The sequence below is a fragment of the Numenius arquata genome, chromosome 1 (genome assembly GCF_964106895.1).
Source record: "Numenius arquata chromosome 1, bNumArq3.hap1.1, whole genome shotgun sequence".
In the NCBI taxonomy this organism is placed as follows: Eukaryota; Metazoa; Chordata; class Aves; order Charadriiformes; family Scolopacidae; genus Numenius; species Numenius arquata.
In genome coordinates, this window is record NC_133576.1 from 107228319 (window position 1) to 107247150 (window position 18832).

The 18832-nt window shown below is 43.2% G+C and overlaps 1 protein-coding gene across 1 annotated transcript; it reads left to right on the plus strand.

The window, feature by feature from the left end:
* Positions 1 to 762: 762 nt before the first annotated feature.
* On the plus strand, positions 763 to 15315 carry RGCC (regulator of cell cycle). Its single transcript, XM_074155033.1, has 5 exons — positions 763 to 856; positions 1045 to 1221; positions 10912 to 11019; positions 12979 to 13041; positions 14702 to 15315. The coding sequence occupies exons 1-5, from the start codon at positions 763 to 765 to the stop codon at positions 14707 to 14709; spliced, it is 450 nt and encodes a 149-aa protein (XP_074011134.1). The 3' UTR covers positions 14710 to 15315.
* Positions 15316 to 18832: the final 3517 nt, after the last annotated feature.

Sequence of the window (18832 nt, forward strand, 5' to 3'; positions counted from 1 at the left end):
CTGTGTCACCCCCGCCACCTGCTCCTCTACTTAGGTCACCCTCTATAATGAACGGCTCCAGCTGACCCCATGGCCGCAGATGGCTAGTCGACCGAGATGAGCCATAGCCACAGACAGATGCCAGCACAAGGTGGGGCAGCGAGTGGGCAGCCATGGTGATGGGGAAGGGGCTCCTGGTGGTGGCCGAAGTGGCACTGCTGCCATAGCCGAAGCCACAGGCTCACTGCAAGGGTAAACCAAGCTCTTGGTCCCGCTCCGCACCCACGACAGGCAGCAGCGGTGGGGCTGGGTAAGGACCATCCAGTCGGGTGTTTTGGGGGAATTCCCTCCTCGCAGCTGGCAGTGGCGCTCCTTATACCCTCCACCAGCACAAAGCCAGTGCAGACACCCCCTCCCGAACCACAAACAAGCTGCGATCAGCAAACCGAAAATCAGCCAGAAGGCCACACGATCCCGCCGTCGGGGGGCGACGATGGGAGGACGAGGGGCGACGCTCCCCGCTCGTGGTAGCGGTGGGCTGTTGGAAGGACTCATGTCGGTCTGGAAACCCTCCAGCCAAGCATCCGTGCCGGCTCGCAGGCGGCGGGGCTGTCCCCCCGCCACGCTCCCGGCCCGCCGCACCTGCACCGCCCGCCGGCCCCCCGCGGCGGGCAGGGCCAGGCCGGGCCGGGCTGCGGTGCCACCTCCTCCTCCCGCCTCCTCAGCCTCGGCCCCCCGCCCGGGCGGGCTATAAGAGGCGGCGGCGGCGGGGCCCGGCCGCCCATGCTGGCGGCGGGAGGCCGGGGCGGCAGCGGTGGTGGGGCACCTCCGCCCGCCGCCATGAAGTCGCCTCAGGCCCAGCGGCCGGCGGGTCAAGGTGGGAGCGGGGGGCTGAGGCGGGGGGGCGCGGCGGGACCCTTTCCCCTTCCCCTTCCCTCCGCTGGGGTGGGGGGGCTCGGGATGCCGGAGGGTGATGTCGAGGGGCGGCGGGTCTCCCCTCACAGCGCGGGGGGTCCGGAGGGCGGGCAGCGCCCGGCGGGCCCCTCACGCTGCCGCCGGCGGCAGGGCCGGGGGAGGACGGCGGGGGCCTGGCGGAGGCGCTGGGGGAGTTCGACGCGGTGCTGGCCGAGTTCTCCTGCCCCGCCGGCCGGCGCCGCTTCCACTACGGCGAGCACCTGGAGCGGATGAAGCGGCGGAGCAGCGCCAGCGTCAGCGACGGCAGCGGCCTCAGCGACTCGGAGAGTGAGTGTCCGTCTGTCCGTCCGTCCCCGTCTCGGAGGGGTTGGGGGGTGGGTTCAAAAGCGGGTGTTAAACCAGCCCGTCCCCCTCCTTCAGGGAGGCAGGCACCCCGAGCGAGAAGCTCGTCTTAAAAAACAAACAAACAAACAAAAAAAACAAAAAAACCAAACCCCCCAAAAAAAACCAAAAGCAAAAAAAAACCAGCACGTTTTCACTTGCTTTTTGGGTTAGAAACGGGAAGGATGCGAAGTCTGGCCCCGCTGGTGTCGAACGGAGGAGGGAGGGAGGGAGGGAGAGTGGCTGGAGGGAAGAAGCCACAGCGAAGTGGGCTCCTGGGCAGACGAAGCTGAAAAACTCACTTTAGATAAAGATCAGGCTGCCGGCCGGCTGCTGGAACGCCGAGGCATCCCGGTGTTTAAAAAAAAAAAAACCAAAACAAAAAAAAAAAAACCCAAAAACCCCTCTGAAGTTAATGGGGACCATCCCGTTGCATCTCAGTAGCCCAAGTGTCAGTTGAGAGAGTGAGAACCGAATTGTGCTTTCCAGAAGAGACTGGTTTAGTCTCTTCTTATCTTTAGTCTTCTCTTATCACGGTTTCGGAGATGATACTTTTAAGCTAACTAGTACCTGAGTCTGCTAGATGAATAGGAACGGCGCATGCAGACCATAGCATGAGAAGAGTGGGGAGCAGATGCTGGCTCATGACCTGCTTTGAGTTGGAACTAAGTTTTTTCTACTTAACTTGGAAAAAAGTTTTACCCCGCTTACTTCTTTGCCAGGCAGGGAGAGAAGGCATCTTTTCTTTTTCCAGACAGTGAGGCTGGAAACTGCTGTTCTCCTTGGGAGCAGTAGATTCAAGGGCTGCTTTGTCAGAAGTAAGTTTTGCTAAAAACAAGCTATACCCAGTTTTTCCCTAGTTCCCAAACTGTGCAGGTGGTTGTAAGAAGTTTATCTGTTTTTCAGTTACTTAAAATAAAATTGCTCCTTGAATTTCTGTTGTGCATCTTCATCAGTTCAGCGACTTACCACGCAGTTCTGTTGACTTAGCGCTAAAACATTAATCTCCCTAGTGCTTAAGCTGTGAGAGCATAGCTTCTCCATATTATCAGAGCCCTTTGTTTCATCATCATGGGCAGGATTAATTTCATTTTATTGACAGGTAATGGTTTACCTTCCCTGAACTTTGATACCTTGCCTAGTAGTGCCTTTGGAGTTTGGGTTTTTTTTTTTCCTCTAGTCAGTGGAGGTATGTGGATCCAGATGCTGCTTTGTGGTTTCATAATGTAGCGGGTGAACCACTCCTTGCAAGTATCTCTTTCCCTTCTTCCCTCAGCCTTCTGGATGGCTGAGGATGTGTAAGGTGAGGTTGCCTTTACTGTGTCAAGCTGATGAAATATACGAGCCATGTTGTAAATCTAAATTACTAACTGCAACAATACAGCTCTAGTGTTGGTATTTCTTGTGCAGTCTTCAATAATATAATATATTAACCTCGCACATACTTCTACCACACGAGACACTTAAATTAATGGATTGAAGATTCTCTATCTAGTGAAATAATCTACTGTTGAGAAAGCAAGAAAAAAGCCAAAACATTGTCAAGAACTTAGTCTTCTTGCGTGGATGAAGACATCTGTGGTTGCTTAGCATATCTGCTGTGGTTCAGAAAACTTAAATCTTGAACAGAGCTTAAAATAGCTGGTTTAGGATGGACAGGAAGGGCGTTTTGAGGAAGATGGTGTTCTCTGACATGGCAGGAGGCCTGGTGAGAAACAACGTGCTCATGCAAATTGGCCGACCAGATCTTCAGGAAGATCTGGGAAATAAAAATCGGTGTCAGAAATCTGCAGTGATTTAGGCTGAAGGCATTAACAGGATAGCAGGATAGACAGGGTTTGATGATTCTGTACAAAGTCCTTAAAGAACTTGTACGAGGAACTTGTCAAGCTCCCAAATCCTGTCCTGTGCTGGGGTTCCTCCCTTGGTGATGCATCATGTGACAAGTGGCTCTGGAAAAATCAGAAGTCGCCGTCTTCTGGAAAATGGTATATACTGGCCAGGAGTTGCCCTAAGGGCGATCTGTTGGCATCCAGCAGTGTCAAGCATATGAGGATATGTTTAAGGGGAAGGGAAACAGAAAATTAGCTGTCTCTCCTTGTTTTTCAGAACAGACCCAGTAAAACTCTTATTCCTAAAGGAATCATTCAGTGCGGACAACTTCTTATTTTGAAGTTATAGTAGGATTGGAGTTGCAGATTTTATAAAGAGCTCCTTTTAGAAAACAGGCTCCAGTGTCTGATGTAATACAGCTACGCTCCTTACATCTATTTTAAGAATAGAATACTTACCCAGGCTCTTTCTGTTCAAACTCAACTTTTTTTCCCCCTAGGTTCACATTTCCTTTGGTCTCTATCATTTAGTGCAGATGTGGTGCTGAATTCATGACCTTGCTTTTCCCATGGTAGCGCTTAGGTTAAACATCACTGCAGGATCAAGGAGAAGCTGGGCTGAAAAAGCAAGTTCTGACAACAAGAATCTGTAGCAACGCAACAGAAATTCCAACAGTATTATATCTGGAGATAGTTTGAATGATCCTCTTGTTCATGAAGGCTCTTTATGTCTTTTCAAAATCTTATCTGGTGCCAAGACTATTCCAAGTACATTTGTCGTGTATTACAGAAAAGTTCAGACTATCGTAAATTAGTACTATCTTTTCTTGTTCGTTGGTTAATCTAATCCTCCTAACTGATGTGGTGCGGCTGAAGGCTAGGTGTATGTATCTTTTGGCCACTCCTGCGGTGATGTCTGTTGAGTTTAGAGCAGGACCGTAAAGGGAGGTAACAATTTAAACCATTGCAACTGTGTTTGGGGGGGGGGCCTGAATCAGTCTTAAATTCAGCTTTAGGAGAAGCCAGTAACCAGTATCAAGTGGTCATACTGAAACAATACCATTTTGTAGTAAGGTAAGGAAAGCCTTTCCTTTCCTGGGACTTCTGCCATGAGGATGAGCCCACTTAATTTAACAGAAGTATTTACAGAAGATTTTTATTGATATAGTTAATCCTGGAAACATTGCTTTTAACCCAAAAATCTCCTCTTGAGGGACCTAGCTCCAAAAGTACTAATTGAAATTCTTATATTACGTGTTTCAGGCTCGTAAGGAAAAAATAAGAATTTGAAGGCACTACTATGGAAAATGGGCTTGATAGTACTTGGCTCTCCCACATCTTGTCCTGTTATTTGACTCAATGATCTTTGGCCAAGGTCTGTCTTGGCCGTGGTTAAGTATTGTACATAACACAATGGACTCTAGACCTTACAGTAATAGAAAGGCTCGCGTGTGCAGATGTTCACGATGATCTTAGTACTTGGCCCACAAGTATTACATTAACCACAACAGCTGAGTGGGTCAGTGCTGGAAATCATGATGCAACTGGTGAGTTACTCCAACAGACATTCTTGAGTTGCTGGACTGTGAGGGAGCACCAGTTATGTTTCAACTTGATGTAGTCAACCGAATGGAAGTTAACGCCTTCCTACTTTAGGTTGTTAATCATGCTGAAACTTCTAAGTTGGGCAATACTTTATAACCCTTTGCTATTTACAGCATATGTTGCTTGTGATAAAATAGGATTTATGTTAGAGTGCTATGCTGGCAAAAGCCACTAGTGTAGTTGCAGTTATACTGACAAACTCTTACAGGTATCATTTGCTTCTTGTGTTTTGGAATAAGTTTGCCAAGTGCAGACTTGACTATAAATTGTCCACGCAGTGCCCTGTGCTAGTAAAGTATATGGCATTGTCAGGAAAGTCTTCCAAGTTTAGGCTTAGGATAATGAATAGAAAGATGGACTTTATGAGAGGCTGTGAAGGGAAGCGCTTTAACATTTCTTGTGCCAAACCTGTAACACCACCAAAAAGCTAAACTATAATCTGTTGTTTTGCTCTCGGAAATGTTTCATGCCTCTAGCTCCCGATGTGTTTTCTTGAGTCAGGTTCAACATCGAGCCTCTCTGTTAAAAGCATTGCAAAATAAATGTCTTCATTCAGTTCTTGCACTCATACAGCCAGCAGTGTGTCTTTGTAGTTATTTTTAGGAGCGTGTAAATGCTTTCTGACAAATACCTCCTGGCTTTTAAACACAACAAAAGACCTTAGGTGGATCTAGAACTCTTAATTGTATAATTTCAAAATGAAGCAGGTGCAGGTTTACTATAGCATTGCACAATACCCATTAGCACCCAGTGCCTGGTGTAGTGTACGCATTCGTGGTTACATGCCACGGATGTGTCCCTGTGGTTGTGCTAATGCCTCCACTCTCTAGAGATGAAGCATAAGCCACTGTTAATACTGCAGCACTCATCTTGAAAAGCCTGCTTATATTTGTAATCTTTTGTAGAGAAGGTACAGAAAAAGGCAAAAGAAATGACTGAAGAAATAAAATAGTTTCCAAATGACTAAATAGACTGGGAGTGTTGGCCCAAAGGAGGGATGACTTGGGTGGGGACAAGCTAGTCTTCCAAAAAAACCTCAGTGACATTAGGAAAGTGACTGCTACCTCACCCAGTATGAGGAAATCAAATTAAACCAGCAAGTTTCAAAGAAATAAGAGGAGCTATTTCTTCTCGTGGTGTATTGTTAAACTGTAAAATATATTGCCGTAAGGTATCATGGGTGATAAAAGTTTACATACTCGAAAAATGACTAGATGAAATCATGATGGGAGGGACGAGGCCATCGGGGACTGCTGTAGGCTAAGATGCTACCGCTGCCTTAGAAAAGATATTGGTATTCTAGTGCATCACTAGAAGTTGGTAGGGTTTATCTTGAAACTATCAGTTGTGCAGCTGCACCACTCTTAAACTCTTCTATAGGCATCTGCTATGAGGTTTGGGATAGGTGAGCCTTTGGTCTCAGCAGCAAATCCAAGTATTATGTGATGAAGAGGAGAACATTTTAAGGAGGTAGGTTGTTTCTGCAAACTTCTAATAGCCTGCCTGTAACAAGAAGGCAGTACGATATTTATAATGAAAAAATGAAGTGAGACTCTCATGGAGAAATAACCTTTTATTAAATCATCTGAGAAATAATGTTTTATTAAATTACTGATACATTCAAAAGGAAGAAAACCCAAAAGTTTCAGGTGCATAGCCTTCTCTCCTGGTATTTCAATTTAATAAGAAACGTGCTTTTTTTGGTAAGATTTCCTGTTCCTACCTCTCCAGCATACTTGTTTCTCCTACACTTTAGAAGGGAAACATTAGTAAAGGGGAAGGTTGGAGTTGGAAACGCTGCCTCACAGGTAATAAGTGTGCTAAGCTTTATATATGATAAGGTGGCACACCTGTACATCTGAATTTCAGGCTTCCTAGGTAATTTCCTTGTAACTGTGTCGTTTGAGATCTTTTAAATCATGGAGCCTAGATATGGTGATAAAGAAAAGGTGTGACTTTTGTGTCAGTGTTGGAACAGATGTTTGTTAACTAGGCAAAAACAAAAAAAAAACCCAAATCAGTGCAGCCAAGTGTAACTGTGATTATGATAAAAATAAACACTATCCTTGAGGGCTGCAACATACATGTATTGTGAAACAACACACGTATTGTGAAACAAGCTCTTTGCATGAATGTTTCTCACTTCTGTTTGCATTAGTAATTCCTAATTTTATCTTGTTTATTATTTTAACAAGTAGGCTACGTTCTCGCTAGGAATGAGTTGTGCAGTCTGTTCATTAAACGCTGAACTGTTGTTTTATAATAAATTTATGGCTTGTAGAGGCTTAAGTGGAATTTTAAAGTTCCTCTCTGAAAACTGTAGGGATGTGATTTATTTTTTTCCTCTGAAAACTTTCCCCACTGAAAACTGCAGGAAAAATTTTACTCACTCCAGTGCTCTTTAAAATTGTATCCTGAACTATGGTACTAGAAAGAGCATAATATTAAAGAAGTCAGGCAGCTGAACTTTTCCGTTGTCTGTTTTAAAATGAAAAGTTTGAGGTTTTCCTCCTTCAGTTAATTACTGCCCAAAACCTTTCAATTGCTCATTTCATGGGGACATTCTATATTTACATGGTATTACCGTGGTTTTTCTTTGTGATTTAACCATATACTGGAACAGCAAAGGTCAATACTAACTACAGATTACTTTGCCAAAGTAAAATATGCCCATACGTATTCCAACCCCCTAATTTTTGCAGCTATTGGCTTAGTTTGACTCATGTAAATCAACTCAGCAGCTTAGCTCTCAGATTTTTAAAGCCTTTTTTTAAAGAGGCAATTTGAGTGTTTTGTTAAAACAGCTAAAGGGTTTTACATAGTTTATATATGTGCGCAGGCAGTAGAATGGAAATACAAAGTGAAAAAATAAGTAATGGATGATAGATGAACTTGTGTGGCAGTGGGAGAGAGGGGCTGGATGAAGAAGGGCAGCAGCGATGAGAGATCCTTGGCATCAGCCTCTGGTTGTTGGGTTGCAGGGGATGCTGTGTTTGTGTGGCAGTGGAAATCTTCCAAGGGCCATTATTGGAGGTGAATGAGCAGATCTTGGCTGTGGCAGCTGGTACAGAGTGAGGACTGAAATGTCCTTTTCCCAGAGCTTTCTGCCCTACAGCCACACTTTGCCAAAGTGGATATTTTTGTGCGATGAGTATCACAAGTATGTTTTTTAACAGTACGTTGTTTTCAGCAGTTACAATGACCTTAATGGTGGAGTCAATGCATTCCTCCTCCCATCACCAGCATTTCTGCTGGTTGGTGGCATGCGTAAGCCACAGCCAGTAGCTAAAGTAAGTTTTTGCTTTTTGAGAAAGATAAATGTTGATATTTCCCTGGAACTGTTAATATTACAACCCATTAGAAGAAAACAGTGTTCTGTGAAAATATTTTACCTTCTGAAACGGGGAGAAAAACAATCAGATATTTCAAGCCACAGTTAAATCTTAGTTTCTCTTTGCCCGGTTGTAAATATTTCCCAGTATAAAGCTTGTGGAAGCCAGTATGAAATAATATTTTCTGGTTTCAGCACATTGCGAGGTGAGTAGTCAGTACTTTAAACTGCTTATAGAAGGAGTATGGAGAGAAAAACCACAAAAAGGTGACTGCTGACTCAGATGTGTACATGGGTATAAATAAAAAGAATTTGTGAATCGTTTGCGGCCAATTTAAATGGCTTATTAAAACTTTTATAATTTGAGTTGCCCTCACAAGCATTCACAAAAAGAACACTTTATTCCAGCTATATATAAGAGCAACTAGAGCTTTGGACTTGCTGTATGAGAAGGATTGGTTTGTAATACAAATTCCCAGCATCGCTACATCTGGTGTCTAGATACTAGTAGCATAGACTCCACATTAAAAGTGCACTCTGTTTTGTAGCTCTTGTTCTCTGGATTATTTTTTTATTAATTCAGATAGCTCTAAAGCCTTTAAAATATTAAATAATTTAGAACTTCTTGGTTTGCTCTTTTCAAATACATTGCCTGGAAAGTGTTTTGTCTTTGATGGTCTGTTGTGTTGGTGTTTCAGTGGATTGTAGTCTTGGCTACAAGGCTGTTTGTGTGAGGCGTTACGAGTTATTTGGCTTTTTTTGTGATGGTTGGGGTTTTGTCCTGAACAGCTAGAATTTTCCATTCTAAATTTCATGGTCATTGGGGTTTGCATCTTGGCTGAAAAGAAATGTGGTTTTAGTTAAAACTTTGTCTATAAGCTGACTTCAACAGGAACTTTATCATCCCTTTAGTGGTTACCTTCAGTCGATTAATGTACAGGGTTCATATTGCGTAGCACAGCACTGGTGACACATCATTTCAGAGCAGTGTCAGATTTTTTTTCCCCCTTTAGGTTGTTTTTTTGTTTGTTTGTTTGTTTTTTAGGAGCTACTTTTAAAATTGCTTGTTTTTCCATATATCTTTTTAAAATTATCTCAATTTTGCATCGTATTCCTCAAATGGTTGGACTAGATGATCTTAAAGGTCCCTTCCAACCTAGACGATTCCATGATTCTATGAAATCTTTCTTTTATCTGAAATTTCGATTAGGCTGGTTTTGGTCTGCTTGGGTTTAGAGAGGGGAACAGACGCTTAAGAGTGAAGATAAAGAAATAACAATAAAAAGCTAGAGGAAAATATTCTGGGGTGAAGCTTCTGGCACAAGCCTCTTCAGTGTGCATTGTGACAGAGGTAGGCTTAGAAGCTAGGCCAGAAGAAACAAATAAACAATGAACCTGCAGCTGAGGAAACATCTGACAGGCTTAGATGCAGTTGTCCTGCCTGGTCTGATTTGTCACTGTACCTGTATACCTCTGTGGAAGGTGGGTTTATGCTGGTAAGAGCTGCAGGCTGGAGGAGATGGGGTGTAGATACGTGGTCTTCTTCCCAAAGACAGGGGGAACTTTCGGTAGAGGAGTGGTCACCTAGGGGATGGTCTCTACATTTGGTATCTGCAGACATCGTGGTGGTGTTCAGTGAGGGTGTAGATGTGTAGAATTTGGCAAGGTGAGCTGTGGTGCTACCCCCTTTTGCTAATTCAGGAAGACACCCATGGCAAATGGGACAGGTCTCCTAGGAAGTGTGACAATTCTGACTTAGATGGCCTTAATGTGGTGTAACCACCTCTTAGGCTGGGGCTCCGAGGCCAAATGCTATGTGTGCTGCAGGTGGGCAACGTTGCTGGCCTCAGTGGCAAGCAGTGGTAGTCACCACCCCATATAATGAGACATACATTTATTTCCTAGGAAATGGGCCAAACAAATGGAGACCGTTGCCATGTTTGTAATACAATGGTTTCTTTTTGTAGAACTACAGCTTTCAGGTCACTGGCTCAAAACCACAGGAACCAGCAGTTTTAGTGTCTCTGACACAATGACAATTCCTCCTTCCAGTGAAGCCATGACTAATACTTTGTGTGCACAGTGCATCATGGAATTCTCTCCTTATGAAAAGAGAAAAAAATAAAGATCATTTTTTGAAGCTTAAGGCCTTGTCTAAAATCCAAGAACATCAGAACAGTATTGGAACCTTTCCCATTGCTTTCCACGGCACATAAAAGCTTTCTTTGAAAGACCACCTAAAATAAGACTGCAGAACATCTTGTGTACAGACTTACTGCTTTGTAAACTCCAGAGAGTTACAGAATAAAAGAAAATTAAAAGATGCCACACAATTTATCTAGAACACCAGACCTGAAGCAGCAGAGTACGGAGAAATGGGTGAGTTTGCTTCAGAGATGGGGACAGCACTGAATATATTCTCTGTTCTGGAGGACTGTCCTTCTCCTGGAGCTCTTTATGCAGCTTTTAAAATAGCTTTTGAAAAATTCAGATAACCAGAATTTCCCAGAATATTGTGAATCAGGCCAGTCATACCAGGCTTAATTTAGTGGATATGGGGTAATTGCCATTCCTGTAGTATTTTCCAAGTGATGATGACTGCAGGAAAAGCTGATGCTTTTCTTACTGGAGGGTAAGGATTTGGCCTAGGACTGCTTGCTTTTTAACAGCAGGTGTGGGAACAACAGCCTTCACACAATATTTAGTTGTCCCTCTGGCTTTACAGTCTGTAAATTTGAGTTCTACAGATGTTGAAGCCAATGTAGGAAATGTCCCGTTTCCCTCTTTTTTTTTTTTTTTTTTTTTCATTCTCTTGCAAAATTGCAGGTGTTAATTTTACATATAATGTAACTTTTTTTTTTTTTACAGGTGCAGATTCACTCTACAGAAATAGTTTCAGTCTCAGTGACGAAAAGCTTAACTCTCCAACTGCATCTACTCCAAGCTTGCCATCTCCATCAGTAACTCCATGTAGAGGTAAACAATCTGTAACTGTCGGCATTTCTTCCTAATTCTCAGCTCTGTAGGCTTCTTTCTGTGAGCCAGGATTCACATGCATATGACGTCACATGCACGGCTGAGGGACTTGGGTCTTTTTAGTCTAGAGAACAGAAGGTTGAGAGGGGATCTGATCAACGCCTATAAATACTTAAAGGGTGAGTGTCAAGAGGAGGGGGCCAGTCTTTTTTCAGTGATGCCCAGGGATAGGACAAGAGGAAATAGGCACAAACTTGAATATAAGAAGTTCCACCTAAGCATGAGGAGGTTTGCTACTCATGAGTTCCACCTAAACATGAGGAGTCTGCTACTTTGAGGGTGGCAGAGCACTGGAACAGGCTGCCCAGAGAGGTGGTGGAGTCTCCATCTCTGGAGACATTCAAAACCCTCCTGGGCAAGTTCCTGTGTTACCTGCTCTGGCAGGGGGGTTGGACTAGATGATCTCCAGAGGTCCTTTCCAACCCCATGTGATTCTGTGATTCTGTGTTGACTCCTTTTTTTTTTTTTTTTTTTCTTTTTTTAAATGACAACAAAACTAAGAAGTACTATTAAGCACACTACAGATTCAGGTATTACTGTCTTGGTTATAAACACCAATAGCACCCTGCATCCACGCTTCTTTGCAGGTGACCTGGCAACTCTTTTGATTTTGAAACACTAAGTGAAAGAAAATTACATTTTTTGTTTTTGTTTTTTATGAGGAATCATGGCACTACTTACAGAATACTTCACTTAGAAGAAGAACAAGTTAATTCTTAAGCAGCTAAGTAGCTTAAGTCTCCCATCTATATGCAGAAATATTTAGCCTGAATGCAGAGGTGCAGTAGGTCACTTCTCCAAACCCATACGCTGCCATTCAAATTAACACAGTTACTGAGATCCATATAAACCTTGCACTGCTGATACAAGCATGTGCTAGTAGTTCCTTCCTCCATTGTACTGATGCTGTTTCAGAGTGGCTTCTGTCTTGCAGCTGATAGATCAACTCCCCAGGAGCTTGTTTCATTCAGGTTAACTTAGATTAACTCTGGAGTAGACACATCAATAAATGAACAGACATAGATATGTACTACATGGTTCTTTCATTCCAACTAGTCTTCACAGATGCATGCTCAAGAGCTTTTCACACTTTCATGTCTTTTCTACGTTGACCAGTCACAAAGAAGTAAAATGCCTTTTTTTTTTTTTTTCTCATTAGCATGATACTAGGGGAGAAATGATGAGTAATAGTTAATAAGAAGTAGCAAAAAAAAAGTTCAGTTAAAGCAGCAGGAAATGCTTGTCAAGGAATTGCACTAAAGGTCAAGATGCTCTTCCTGATGAAAGACAAAAAGACAGAAATAGTTGGAACTGCCTTGGAACAGACCGCAGAAATGAGATAAGGAAGCCACTTGCAGTAAAACTAGATTGAATGGAACCAGTGGTGTTCTCAGGAGTGGGAATTTAGGTGGATGTTCAGATCCAAATTCATAGTGTATGGACCAAGATCAGAGGATCTGACATCACAGCAAACCAGTGATACTGACATGATTTAAGAGGCTCTTATTTGGGTAGGACTGGGAGCTAACTGGGTAGGCTTTGATTAGGGCCATGAATGCAATATGTAAATACGTGCAACAAGGAGGACTCCCACAGTAGCAAAGACACGGATTAGTTGACATGTAGCTTTCTCTCTCTGCTTCAGCCTCTGCTTTTGAAGGAAACCCAGCAAGAGGATTGCTTTGCTTCTGACAAACTATAAAAACTAGAATTTTAATTCAGTCTCCCCTGTTTTCTAAGAATGCATTTGGAGCAACCCTATTGCACTTTCCTGAAAATAGTCCACGGCATGTCTGATACCACTGAAAATGCTTTGGGGGACTGTGTGGTTCCAGTTGTTTCTTTTGGCCCGAGAAATATGTCATGTCTAAGCAGTATTGACTGTTCCTTATATTACAGCAAAGCTTGGAGACACAAAAGAACTGGAAGACTTCATTGCTGATCTTGACAGAACACTAGCAAGTAAGTAGATTTTTTTGTTAGTAGGCTGCATCTCACTTGGTGCTGTCAAAGAGTGAGGAAAGTCAATGTATGGAGGGAGGGGGAAAGGTAGCAATAGTTTCACATAATGTGACTTCACTTTAGTTTGCTAGTCGTATGGATCATTATGTGGATAAGAAGCTAAAAATAGAATAAATTCTGGTCTTTGCCTGAATGTTCAAGGCATGCAGTTTAGCTTGTGTGACAAAGGCTGTACTCAATGAACTCCTGTCCCCACCTCTGATGCAGCTGCAGTTCACCCCTCCTTGACAGTGTTCAGATGAAGTAACCATCACTTTCTTAAAACTCAGCTAAAATATGGGGGGGTTGTTTCTTCATTGTAAAGCTGAGTAACTGTAGGAGAGGGAAAATCTTTTTATTCTAGACTTTGCTTTATGAAAGAATTAAGGAGGAGATATCTGTACCTATAGAATTAGATTAAATGTCAAAATCCTGTTTGTGGTTGTCTTTACCAGGGATAGAATAGAATTTAGACCACTTTTTCTGTCACTATCTAGAAATTGTATTTTCCAGTTACGGTACTAGGTCCTTCAGTATAATTTTTAAAGAAAAACAACAAAAACGAAAAAAAAAAACAACCTTGCTATTCCCAAGCGTGTACTCTGCCTATTCTTTCTGCTTCTTCCTTCCTGTGCTGTTACATACATGATAGTTTTTCTTGGTATGGAACCAGACTGTAGAGCCCAAACCAACAAGTTGTAGGACTAGACCTAAATAGCAGCATGAACAAGAGCCCCTTAATAAACTATGGACTGAGAGTTTCTTGTATTCATTAGGTAATTTCCCTTCCCTCTAATTCTTGAAACCTTGGCCATCTGCCTTGGACTTAACTCGAGACAGCTGCCCTTATGAGCTTCCTACTTCCCTGTCCTCTTACTTGTATCTTAATCCTGGTTTCACTTCTCGTACTTAAAATATATTTCTAGTTTCCTGACTTCTGTCATGGATGTATGCTTGAGCCAGCTCCATCTTTACCACTGAAACCTGAGTGTTCTTCTGAAAAACTTCTGAGTTTTTGAAGGTTTGTGTAGAACAAGGAAACCCCCAAAACAGCAAATATTTACATCACTGTGTCTTGCACAGCGTGGCTGCCTATAGTGTATAGGTTTCATTGTCCCCTTGCAAGGCACATTGAAGGTGAGGGCAGGGATTCCCACCTGCTGTAGCGGGTTTTGGGTTTTTGGGGGCGCTTCTTTTTTTTCTTTATCCCAGCTAAGCAAATCTCTAGTGATTTCAGTAGAGTCTCATTTATACAGTGCCACTTGTCTTACAGATATACACTATCTTTTATCGCACACAGAAAGTCTGAGGAAAAAGTCTAACTTCCATCTGATATCTATCAACACGTTTTTGAGGAGTTGTATTTATATGCTTGAGGTTACACAGAACATTGTACAGATGCCTTTTCAAGCCTGATGCACTCGTTGGAACAGTAATCACCTTAAATTTTTACACACTAACCTTTTGGCTCTCATGTTAATTAAAAAAAAAAAGGCGTAATTTTGGCCTGTCGGGCGGTCTAGCACGCTGGGCATAGATAGGGTGTCTGGTATGTCAACAGCACACAATCTTACTTAATATAGAACTTAATGATCTGATCTTTCTTGTTTTGTATTTCCAGGTATGTGAAATGAATCTTTGGCATTGAGATTGCCTATGAATGCCATCTGAAGGATAAGTGACATCAATCACTGAGAACTGCTGCCCTTGTCTGATAACTTTGCTACCCCAGATATTCACCTTCTGAACATAACCTTTGTAAAATCCTACAAGTATTTAACTGGCAACATCAGTTTCATTACTTTGCAGCAGACGGAATAAGATAACTTAAGCGTTACAGCTGTATTTTGCTTTAAAATATAGCTTGAATTTTAATTTAAAGTTGCTTTTATGAAAATATATTTGTAATTTTATATAGTTGAGAACTTTTAATGCTTTTTTTCCATTATAATATATTTTTGTATGCAAATAAACCCTGAACTGGAATCCAGATGTCTGAAGGTTTCATGTGAACATGTGAATTCTGAAACATAAGTACAAATTAAGCTCTTATTGAAAACATCAAGCTTTAAAATATCTGATAGGAGTGTATTTCCTGTTAGGCAAAATGTGTTATGCTGGCTTCATGTGGAACTACATATTTTTTTTCTTTTCAAATTGCTTAAATAAGAGAATTCTGTACTATGTAAAATTAATACAATCAGGAAAACAATAAAATTAATTGGTCCAACCGTTACTTCAGATTTGCTTTAATACAAATGAAATAACACTGACTTAGTACAGATTTGAACAGTAACACCTATTTCAAACCCTACATAAAAGCTACCTTGAAAATTCCATACCATTCTACGTGAAGTACTGGTTGGGGAGGTCAGACCTTTAGGCCCATGGGTTTAAAAATATGGAGATCCTGTAGCACCAAGAAAATACTGGATGTTTCTGATACCAGCCCCTTGAGTCCAAATCAGTCTGGCACTCCAAAAAGACTTCCTGGCCATCGGTGTTATGCTGAAAGAGTGGAAGGTGAACTTGTATTTTTTTTAGAAGGAACCTGATTCTTTCCATATGCATTAAGCACTGGAGATGTCCTTATGGGAGCTCTCCTCCAGCTGCCGCAGGCATTGCCCTCGGCTCTGCTGGCTGAGCTGCTTATGCGATTGCTCTCTAATCTGTTCAGACCGAGCGAGCTGGCGTTCTTTAAACTCTGGGTCTTCTTTTAACCAAAGCAGGTTAGTGAGCAATTGCACAAGTGGTTTGGGTATTGTGCCTCCTTGGTCTGTTGTCGTTGCTGAGTGTGTCTGTGCCCATGGCGCAGCCACCAGCCAGTTGTTTAGGGACCCTAAAGGATGGATTTGGACCTACCTTCTGCAGCTGGGGGGAGGTCTACTGTGTAGTTGCTGATGGGAACACCACAAGGATGATGCAAATCCATCTCCCTGCTTTGGATTTTCTAAAAATTGACCAAAACCTTTGGATCTCGTTAAACATAATAAGAGTTTTCCAGTTTTATTCACTGGTAAGAAAATAAGATTCTGAACTAGGTACATTTCAGTCAGCCTGAAACAATCTTGAGGTGGTTGTGTGGAGTTTTTTCCTTCTTTCAAGCAGAAGGGTGATGTAAGATGGCAGAGTACTTTTCTGAAGAGGAAGATCTCCCTTCAACTTTTCCTACCGCAGGTTCAGGGGGTAAATTGACCCTTAGAACAGAAATGGAGTGAACTGATTCAGGATGGTGAAGTTTCATGTTGCTCTAGGTGAACTGCAAAGTCTGTGAAGGAGGGTGGGAAGGTTCAAGTGTGAGACAGTGATGAGCTTCTGCACGCTCTGGGACCTTCTCAGAGGCTCCTGCACAGCAGGAAACCCATTTTGAGCCGCAAGGTAGGTTTCCTCTGGCCAAGCCAGAGCTCTGTGGAAATTCACTGCTGCTACATGATAAACACAGAGGAGCAAATCCTCCTCTTGGCTGCCTCTGTGAAACTGAGAGGGGAGCCTGGCCCTTCTCCCCGGTCCCAGATGGGAAGGGATGTGTTGCTGTGCAAAGCCAGGGAAGGGGATTCCCTTGGCTGGCGTTAGCACTCGCTGTTTCACAGGGAGGGAGGGACACTGTGCCTTTCAGCAGGAGCTGAGGGAACAGGAACCAGGAGAGCAGAGACAAGCTCAAGCTTTTGTTGTAAGAAGCATCATTAGCGTAAGGTATGTTTTTAAAGCCGCTTGAATAGCGGCAGCGGCAGTTTGGGCTGCCTTTCTGTGTTCTGATGCTCTTCGGTAGGGTGAACAATGGAATGGTGGTGAATGGCAGATGTTACCATCCTGAAAGCAGAACACCCCGGCTAAGTCCGTGTTAAATAAGCCATGAGTTTGAGAGGAGGCCACCTCAAGCGATCATGGGGGAGATGGAGAGCTGTTTGCTCCTCTGTTCCTCAGATGGGATTGTTTGAGGCACTGGGCGTGAGTTTTCCCTCTGCACATGCAGTTGTTGCTCAATCCCGTCAAACACTCTGGGTCTATAATGAGTATTTAAAGTTGGACGTCTCCCTTTATAGAATGATATCACCGAATTAGTGCAGTGCTTTGGAATGGCAATACTTTGTCCTTAAAGACACCCAATTTTGAAGAGTTTTTCCAGTATAAGCAAAGGTTTAAAGCAAGGCGTGTTCCTCATTTTGTGTAATGTCAGCTGGGGATGGAGTTGGGGATTAAGTCACCATCTGTTTGGGTTTTTAATCTTATTTATGCATGAACAGGTGGAGACTTCTGCCTGCTTATACAGCAGTTCTGGAGATCATCGGCTGCAAAATCTGAATTCCCTCCCATTTGTTATGCTCAGTTTTGAACATCTTGCTGTGTCAGAAGGCAGCCACTAATGTAGATGTCATTTCACTGGAGTATGCTTATGACTTAAGTTCATCATCTAATTACATATGGCACTGAAAAATGCATTGCTGAGAAAAATTCCCGCCATCCTCTGTCCCCGGTGAGCATTGCTGGAGGCTGCACTGTCCTCATGGACCGGCCTGGCTTTTTAATCCTTGTTTTGATCTCCCTCTCGTTCTGTGATACTGAATTTGGATTCAGAAGAGAGTCTCAGCCCTGTCGTGCCAACGCCACGCATCCAGAAATGGAAACGAGGAGCTTAAACTAAGCAGATACGTTGCTGCAACTTAGCGGGTGCAAGGTGAGGTGCAACAATTGTTTGCACCTATGCTCTTTACCTATTGTAAATTCAAGGTTAAATGGATTAGTTTTAGACCTCCATCACTGAGGCTTGAGCTAATGTGTCTTATCTAGGGTTTGCTATTGACTGTGTGTGTCCTCGGTGCCGTCACCCAGGCTCAGCTGATACGTGGTAACTCATTAAGCTTGCTAATGTGCTCATTTGTCTGAGCCCTTAATAAGGGAGATAAAAGAGCCAAAGGAGAGATTTTTTTTTTTCCCCCCTCCTCCTTTTTTCCTGGCTGTATGTCTGTCTGTAGCCACTACTGATGCACTGTCAGCCAGGTGAGTTTTTGGGAGGGAGGAAAACAGTTGTGTTGGCGGTGATGGAGCTTGCGTATAGGGAAGGGCTCAATCCCCACCTGTTGTCCCAGTGCCTTCCCTCCCTCCTTCATTACTAGTATTTGCTTTGCAGTACACACTGGGCATGGAAGAGCTGTCTAATGGGAAGGGTCAGAGAGGGGACGAGGAACCATGTTCACAGCTTCACAGATTGAGTTAAGCCTTGGTTTCAGCAGTTGCTGCTTGCAAAGAGAAAACCCACACAGGGTGCTTCCGACTGCCAGGAAACATTCGTGTCTGCAAACACGGATTTTTGTTTAGTTTGCATCATTAATTGTTGCTTTTAGGTCATTGTCCAGCTGCTTCACACCCTGTGAAATGAAAAGAATCCACCAGTGGGAAAGGTCCACCCACCACAGGTCTCTGTAGAGGAACTCAGGTGGAGTTCATCTTGGATGGTGTTCAGTTTAGATGGACACCATTGACCATCTGAGAGGTATCTGCACCGCAGTGGAGCCCATACGTGAGATTCCATATATCTGAAGGTGCCTAAATGTGCTAGACATGACATCTGCTAGACTGTTGGAGAGAAACTTCCAACGTTGTGATGTTTGGAAGCAAAGAGAGTATCATAAAGCCAATATGACGGCAGCAGCTCTTGAACTAAATCCAGCTCTGCGTATTAACAGCACGAACTCCATATTCTCAGTGGGGAAAACTCCTGTTTTCTCTGTTACTTTCTACATCGCTGACTTCA

Bases quoted from the DNA above. Each gene is read 5' to 3' on its own strand.
- RGCC (XM_074155033.1), top strand. From the start codon at position 763: ATGCTGGCGGCGGGAGGCCGGGGCGGCAGCGGTGGTGGGGCACCTCCG. The intron at 857-1,044 runs GTGGGAGCGGGG...CGCCGGCGGCAG, and splicing joins CCAGCGGCCGGCGGGTCAAG to GGCCGGGGGAGGACGGCGGG. The intron at 1,222-10,911 runs GTGAGTGTCCGT...TTTTTTTTACAG, and splicing joins CGGCCTCAGCGACTCGGAGA to GTGCAGATTCACTCTACAGA.